Source organism: Epinephelus moara, chromosome 16 (genome assembly GCF_006386435.1).
Source record: "Epinephelus moara isolate mb chromosome 16, YSFRI_EMoa_1.0, whole genome shotgun sequence".
In the NCBI taxonomy this organism is placed as follows: domain Eukaryota; kingdom Metazoa; phylum Chordata; class Actinopteri; order Perciformes; family Serranidae; genus Epinephelus; species Epinephelus moara.
The window spans coordinates 44,695,467-44,704,385 of NC_065521.1; the positions used below are offsets into that span (position 1 = coordinate 44,695,467).

At 41.7% G+C, this 8,919-nt stretch overlaps 1 protein-coding gene across 1 annotated transcript in view; it reads left to right on the forward strand.

The window, feature by feature from the left end:
• The window catches only part of LOC126402225 (PDZ domain-containing protein 4-like), a 79,946-nt gene extending 73,815 nt beyond the window's left edge, over positions 1 to 6,131 (forward strand). The window contains exons 15-17 of the mRNA XM_050064007.1: positions 397 to 537; positions 986 to 1,098; positions 4,195 to 6,131. Coding sequence (XP_049919964.1) covers positions 397 to 537; positions 986 to 1,098; positions 4,195 to 4,438 — 498 coding nt within the window. The 3' untranslated portion in view covers positions 4,439 to 6,131. The remainder of the gene's footprint in view (positions 1 to 396; positions 538 to 985; positions 1,099 to 4,194) is intronic.
• The last annotated feature ends 2,788 nt before the right edge of the window (positions 6,132 to 8,919 follow it).

The following is an 8,919-nucleotide window of genomic DNA, read 5'->3' on the forward strand; positions in this document are numbered from 1 at the left end:
CTAGGAAGAGATCCATTTGAAGTGTTTTTCAAAAAATTCAAAATGGCGGAAAATCTATATAAGCGGAAGTTATGGGTTCGTGAGGCAAATGTGTTCCTCATGAGGAGAGGCATCTCTGTGCAAAGTTTCATGTCTCTACGACATATGGGGCATGAGATATGCCCATTCAAAGTTTGACATTTCATCATTATATACTAACATGACAAAATAAGGAAAAGCATAATGGGTCCCCTTTAAATCTGCTTAGTGATTAACCACAGTTGCCTCCATATTGTTTGACAAATTCATATTTATTTTTCTTTGTGATGCTGATGAAAGGAAACATAACTGTCTGTTTTACTCATTTCCTCCATGACTTTGCACAAGAGGCAACTGATTTGTCCTCTTTGTGTTCAGGTAAAGATCCGGAGTGACGGAACTCGTTATGTGGCCAAGCGGCCGGTCAGGGATCGTCTCCTGAAGGCCCGAGCCATGAAGATCAGAGAGGAGCGCAGCGGCATGACGACCGATGACGACGCTGCCAGTGAGATGAAACAGGTGGAGTGTGCACAGTAAACGCATGAATCGACACGTTGTCCCTGAATGTCCAAAACTGATGCACGAGGGTACCTATCAGGTCACAGTGTGACATGTAGGTCCAGTGACAAAGCAGCGGGATTTGACGAGATGGGATGAGAGTGTGTTGTTCTCGTCTGCTCCTCCTGCCGATCACAACAGTTATGACGAACTGACCACTGATAATTACCAGTGAAATGAAAAGACCTCAAACTAAAGGTTTATTCTGTGTCTCTAATATTAAATAATCACCTCTGATATTGTTTGGAACTGAATTTGTCACTATTTGGGCTCCTTATTTAACATTTTTAAAAATCATATTTACAATAATAATAATTAAACTTTATCATTATTTTTTTTTTACTTAACGAATTACTAACATTTCATGACAAACTGTGACAACCGTCTGTGACAACCTGTGCTCCACCAGGGCCGATACTGGAGCAAAGAGGAGAGGAAGCAGCAGCTGCTGAGAGCCAGAGAGTACCGACGAAGAAGAGAGTACATGATGCAGAGCCGCCTAGACTACCTCAGAGGAGACAGGTAGGGAGCAACAAGTCCAGTTTACCCAGACATTTTGAAAAGGATTACTGGGAAGGAAAGAGTAGTGTATCTCACAGAAATGTGTGAAAAGACCAAGAGCTCTTAATAATGTGGTGGTGGTACATAGTGTGTTAAATGACCTGCTGACACCAAGGCAGCGAGGCCAACAGAGATGCAATCAGCCTTTTCTATGTCCGGCCCCTTTTCGCTCTGTGCTCCAGTATCATTGGAACAAAACTGGAACACGGCTGAACCTCAGTGAACTTTTTCTTCCCGTTATCCTTAGTTATACTACATGCTGCCTCTCCCCCACAGGGCTGTAGGCTCCATAGGAGTCTTAAAATGTGTTTGTCTTGTTGATGAGCCAGAATAGAAGGAGTCATGGCTCAAAACCAGCCATTACATAGTTTTAATTTATCTTTGGACATTTCATGTTTACAATATATTTATTAATTTTGAATATTTTTCTTTGTGGTTTGTCACTCAGGAGCTCAGAGTTACCCATCTGTGTGTGTGTTCACTATCACACCATGACGTGAAGATTAATGTCAACAATAAAATCCTCTTACCTCCTCAGCTGAAGACGCCGCGCAGTGTGAAAATTCATTAAACATCCGGATAACAAAACTCTTCATTATTCCAAACCAATAATCCATCAGTCAGAGTTAATTTATGGAAATCCCAAATTCTGGAACAAGCAGGTTTTGTCTGTTGGTGGTTGTCGAACTCTGACACCTGAACACTGAGCCATCACAGACGTCAGTTAATCAGCATCATTACCATCACCTGTGAGCGCAGGGCTTAAAGGGCCGGGCTCCAGATGAGGAGTAACATGGTGCTTTAATAACATGTTTTTCAGTAAAATAATAGTATTCATTTTTTATGTGAGGCTGCCAGATAAAACCTGAAGCTGCTGAAAAGACTTTCACAAGCTGTGCTGTTAGAAAATCAACCCACGAGACTGAGGCTGTTTTTTAAAAAATATCTTTTGTTGTTTTTTTGCACAGAAAGGTTGAAGCTCACTGGATGACTCAGAGTGTATCAGGCAGTCAAACTACCTCTGAAAGAAATCCCTGCTCACAGCTGCATTATCAAGCGACGATTACATAACTCTGTTCTAAAAGGAAGACAATGGTGGAAACAAATGGCTGCCTGGAAAGAAGGAGATTATATTCATTCGCAGGATTTTTTTGTGAGAGTTATGAGCCTCAACCACACAGTGTTCATGCAGGCAGAAAACCAAAACAACAAAGTAAAAGAAGATAAAAGCTGCGTGGAGCTGAAGAGTTGGTTTAGCGGAACACAGGAATCTAATTTTCTTTAAAAAGAAGTGCAAAAAGCTGCAAAAAATACTTTAACCCAAGTCCAACGGAAATCACATCATCTGGATAGTTTATGAGAAACAATGAAAAAAAAAGAAACATATCTATATATTTATTTAAAATTAATTTACATTGAAATAAGACCTATAAAACCCTTGAAGTCCTGGAAGAATTGAAAGAAAAAATGTGTACACACAAGATTAATGCACACTAGGAGACATGATGGTACAAGATCGTGGCCGCGTTTCCCAGTTAAGAGCGATCTTAAGTCTAAAGAGCACAGTTAAGAACGTCTTAGCTAAGAAGGGTCGCTAAGATAAGAGTGTTTCCCAGATGAGCTCTTTAAGACGCTCTTAACAGGACCTGTCCACTACTGCAGTGCTGAAACTAAATCAATCAATGTCAGGCAAATCGATCACCCACCACTTCATCAGCGCATAAGTCACACACAGCGCTGCTACCTAACGCACTAATTCCCTGCTGCTCGTGTGTAAGTGTGTTCTAATAATTCTAATGAAAAACTANGGCTCAAATGCATTTACATATACGGTTTGGCTTCGCACACGGCGACGCTGTTGGTTAGCAGCGAGAATATGCTGTAAAGCAGCCATGGTATCTCACACATGTGTGATGTGGCAACGCCTTTATATAGAGTAGCAGGTGGAGCGTCTCTTGATGAGGTTCCAGCTGAGCTCAATTACACCTGTCAGTTGCCTGATATCTGCATGTCGCAGGTTTGGAGGGTGGATGTATTTTTGTTGCGCCCTGACACATTTTTTGGGTGCGGTAAAGTATCTGATATGTGCATGCAGATGTGGGATATGTGCGGACAAATTATGATAAATGATAGTCATGATGATTCATTTTATTTGTGTGGCTGATGTGCACAGCACATACAGGAACACACTTGTTATTCCTCATACTTATATTTCTCATTATTATTATTTTTCTTCCGCCAGATTTCAGTGCGCACTGTTTTAACATCTCCTTGCTTAGTGTAATATTAATTTGCCTGACGCGGCTGGATCTGTGAGCGTTTGGTCGCTAAGAAGACTGTTAAGAGTGGGTCAGCTCGATCTTACAACTCCTTCTTAGTGAAAGATCTTCTTAAGCTAACTCTGGGAAATGCGGCCCTTGTTTGTACAACGTATCTTTCAGAGCTCTGGAGGAATCAGTCAAAACCAAGCAGCAACTTCCAGGGCTGAAAAATGAAGCAAACACAGAAGTACCAAAAACTTTGGTTAAAACTTCATAGTAGAAATAAACATGATTACAGCCTGTTACAAAAACAGTTTGGGTCACAACAGCTAATTTCAACATGCATGGCAACTGTACAGGGGGTGAAATATATAACACACTGTTTACATTTCATTAATAAAAAAAATAAAAATAAAAAAACTTATTTGTAAAGCACTTTTCAAAACAAAGTTACAAAGTGCTTTACATGGTTGATCCTGGGTTTAAAACAATGCAGGATTCAAGTAAATAAAATTATGCAATTTTAAGAAAATAGAAAAACAATATAAATAAAATAAAGATGAAATACCATCACTGAAGCAGATAAGCAAAGTTGGCAACTAAAGATTGCACTGTTGCACTAAGGTACAGCAACTTCAAAAATAAAAGAACAAAATAAAGATAAGACATATGTGAGACATATATAAAATAAACAGTATGCAGAAATTAAAATGCTTTTTTGAACAGTATACTTTGAAATATGTAGTAAATGTACAAAAGAGGCCTGAATCAGTTTTGTTCTTTGGTTTCTATCCAGGGACATTTCATCATCAGCCCGGGGAGCCGAAGACCTCCGTTCATCCCAGACGGCCCAGCTTCACCCCCGACAGGACTCCCCCAGCAACAACATCCTGTTACTGAGCCAGAAGAAGATCATGAAGAGGAGGAATCGCCGCATCCTCGACAACTGGATCACCATCCAGGAGCTGCTGGCTCACGGCTCCAGGTCGCCGGACGGGAAGAAAATATACAACCCTCTGCTCTCTGTGACCACGGTGTGATGTGAGGAGAAGAGAAGAGGAGGAAGAAGAAGAAAGAAACGGACAATACAAACTTCAAACTATGAGATCAAAGCTTCAGATGTCTTTGGGCTGGAAGGAAGATAGACACGTGTTAACAGAGCAGAGAAGACTTCATATAAAGACGAGGGATTTATAACCTGGAACATTTTGATGTATGTCTAAAAACTGTTCCCTGAACTGTCTTTGATCGTGAGCGTGATGGCGAAGGGAAGGTACAAGTAAAGGAAACGCGAGGATGGAGTATAAGGACAACATGCAGTAGGAGGCAGCTGAAGTGGAAAAGTGATAATGACTCTGAAAGGATGGACTCGGCATCAAACAAGCAGCAAGCAGAAAACCTGAACAGTTGGGTTACTCGTCCTGAAGGTTGAATCTGGGAACAAAAAACTGTTATAGGGACTGGATGCTGGATGGCCTTTAAAGCAGCCAAGTGTTCAGCCCAACATATGGTACTGGATTGAATCCTGAGAACTGAACTTCTTTGACACAAAGAGCACCAGGTTATATGTCTCTTTAAACTCAGTAAAGACACTTCTAAGAAGGGAACGGTTTGTTCTGGTTCACTGCTGCTTTTAGGACCTCAAGAAAATGTTCCATGATAGACTGGAAGGTAGAGAGACTCTTCTCTGTACATGAAGGAGACGGGTTTCATGTCCTGGTGTGTTCAGGCAGAAATAAAGTTCAGATATTTTGAAGTGCGGTTGATTGGGCTACTTATCCATAGACAGTATTATACATAACAGATGTCAGTCAGCACGCCCCCAGTTTGGAGAGTCAGGCTGAATGTCCGACAGTGAATTCCGTTATATAGCTCTCTTTAAAGCCAGACTCCATTGAGAAAAACAGTGATTTAATATCACTGAACAAAGGATCTACAGCTGCCTCAGTCAATTAGTTTGTACATGTTACTGTGTGACTTTGGCGACGTTGGCATTAAAAAGGGTTAGTTCAGATTCACCAGAGTCATACAGTAACATAAACACACTAGTTAGTCAGTGGGGATAGACCAGCGTCTCCCGTATTCAGCAAGCTAGAATTGCTGTTTTTGTCAGTGGAGTCTGGTGGCTTCGACAAGAGCATTAACAGCTTACTTGTCGAAAATTCCTGGTAAAGTGGTGAAAATGCTCTCAATATAGCGTACACTTTATTTTCTATTTTTATATACTTTATTAATCCCCCCGAGGGGACATTCAATATTTTCACTCCGTTGTCATTAACACACAGGTCTGAAATACACACACATGCACAAACAGGACCTATACATGCAGTAAGTGGAGAGATGTCAGAGTGAAGGGGCTGCCCATGGACAGGCGCCCCGAGCGGTTGGGGGGTATGGTGCCTTGCTCAAGGACACCTGGGTGGTTCTCAGGAGGTGAACTGGCACCTCCAGCCACCAGTCCACGCTCCATATTTGGTCCGGACAGGGACTTGAACAGGCGGCCCTCCGGTTCCCAAGCCAAGTCCCTATGGACTGAGACTGAGCTACCATAAAAATAGTTGCAAGCTGGAGTCAAACCCATGACCACTGCAACGAGGCATCACCTCTGTATATAGAACGCCGGCTAGGGCTGTACCCAAATATTCGGATATTCGAATATTCGTTTCTATGGATAGGTATTCGTTATGAAAATTTGGTATTCGATATTCATTTTTTTATTTACTTTTTTTTTTTTTTTTTTNAGTGCGTGACACAAATGTGTTTTGAAAACGACCGCGGACTGTCACCTGCTCAACGCATCAGTACCTTCGAATGCCATGACAGTAATAGCCAATAATGTCAAAATATCATTTACAGACCGATTTAACAGACGATCACTGCTGCCCGACCCGCAGGTCCATTTGTGGGTCCTGTGGGTTACAGGTCGACCCGTGCATCACTACTCAGCTCAGTCTATAAGGCTGTACACAACAGTAAGGCTATAGACATTATATTCTATTCAGGCCGGCAGAACCAGCAGCACATCGGCTCTACAGTGCACAACACTGCTGATTAACCATTTTATTGCAGCACAGAGTGTCTGCCAGCAACCAATTACTTGCAGAGGCTTCCTACAACTTGTTTCAATGGTTCTGATTTAATCAGAAGACAAATTCAACAGGATGACTAGCCAATGTGAAAATCAAAAGAAAGCATAGAATAATGTACTGAAGGAGACTGTTGTGCCATCACATTTGTTTTTGTGGTTTGAGAGCAAAGATCCGGTCGCCTCTGTGCAAAACTCCGCAATACAATTAGGTCCGAAAAAACCCCGGAGTCCGCCGAAGGTCCGAATGTTTAAAAATGGTATTCAGGACAGCCCTAGCGCCGGCACTATCCACTATGCTATCAACGCATACTGACCTTTAATTGATATTGATTCTTTTAGGTAGCTAAAATACGTTTTGTAGCTGCACCCATCCACAGCAGTACACAGCTTATCATTGGTGTCAGACACCAGTCTGCTTCTCCAAACTGTGCGGGTGCTGACAGATGGATTTGTGCCCCATACAAACCCCACTTCAAAAAATATTAACTATCCTTTTAAGGCCAGCGAAAAAGCTACAGAAAGACATAAATAAACACAAATTGGCACAAACTGAGGCAAAAATGCGTCTCTGTGAGTTAAGAACCAAAAGTTTGTGCTAACCGTGGAACATCATGAATACTGCTCATGAACATACAGAGAGGAAATAGGAGAGACTGGAGGGAATATGGCAGAAAAAATTTGAGTGTCCGGTGACCTCTGAGATCAGTGAGAGGCTCAGCTGAACATCAGTCAGCCTACAGCTGACAGACAGAATACTGCAGCAGTTCCTAACTGGTCCAGATTTATACTTGTGCGTCAGCTCTATGCAGAGCCTACACCGTATCTTACGCCGTTGTGAGCATTTGTACTTGTGCGGTGGTGTATCTGTGTCACTCTGCAGTCAGCGGTGGGGTAAGCCTGACTGGCTGAAGTAACAAAATGGCGGCGTGCTCGTCGCTGCCTCCTCTGGTTAAATTTCCACATTAACTGCAGTGTGACCTGTGCGTGGAGCACAGACACAGAATATGTAGATATGATGAGAATCTTTGTGAGAGGAACTTTTGAACTTTGTGGACTTTGTTTTGGTATTAAAAGAAATGTATCAGAGGACTCGGAGAAAATCAAGTGATCTTTTTTTTCCGCTTCATGTCTCAGAATCTCAGCGATTTTTTTCTCTGAGAACATAATGTACAGAAATGAATGCATTGATGCAGAAACATATGGACAAAACAGTCATAAAGTATTATTGATACACAGAGTGGGAGATCGTACTATTGACCAACATTCAGTATTCAACCACTGTTTGCATTAAAGGAAAATTCCCCACTTTTATATCTGACAGTCAGATCTCATTGATCTGTGATGATTCGAGAGTTGTTTTACTTCTCACTTGCCTTTTAATTTACAGCTGCGTCATTTGTAAATCATTCTCCCAGAATACTTTGAGGCTCCTGAGAGGTATGAGGACTCATGACCCCTATATTTCATTTCTTACTATGTTCTGCTCCCGTGAGAGGATTTTTTTTTATCTTACTACATATAAAATTTTTCATACGAAGACGAGTAAATTTTGTTTCTGTTGGGGGTGTTTCCTTGGCAGCAGGATGGCTCACAGTGTGGGCGGGGCTTCAGAGGAGGCTGGTTGTGTCCATGGTTGTGTTGGACCTGTGTAAAATGAGATATTAACACTGACTAATGAAATGCATGAATTAAGTATTGAACGTTGTGAATTATTGGCCATAATTCTTGAATCTAAAGTGATGTAGTGTACAAAGCTTCGTGCAGACATTTTTAGTAGTGAAAGTGCAAAAAAATTGAAGTAAATTTAATTAAAATGACGTGAAACAAGATGTTTGAGGTGTCTCCTGGTCTTTCTTTGAGTCAAAGAACAAGTGTGTCGGCTCATGTCCGGCTGTGTGGAAGCAGGCGAGAGCAGGAACAAATGTTATATGGTAATCATCAAGAGGTACACTTACATTCATATATGCTTTACAGAATGTAAGAATGTTACCTGCAGAAAAAAGTAATAGATTTACTCTAACTGCAAACACTCACCGTGTATGAAGAGAGTTCACAGCTATTTTAGATTGAGTCTTCAGCACAGTTCAGACCAAAGAGTCACGACGAGACGAGTTAAAACGGACAACTACTGTCAATGTGCTGAACTGTGACGTTAAAAGCTGATGGTTCACACCAAGTCAACTGGATGAAGGTGTATCATCTCTAGTCAACAACTCTCTGTGCTTCTGATCTGTAACGTCGACAGGAAGTGACCGCCGTGAGACGGCGTATCGTCTCTAGTCAACAACTCTCTGTACTTCTGATCTGTAACGTCGACAGGAAGTGACCACCATGAGACGGCGTATCGTCTCTAGTCAACAACTCTCTGTACTTCTGATCTGTAACGTCGACAGGAAGTGACCGCCATGAGACGGCGCATCATCTCTAGTCAAC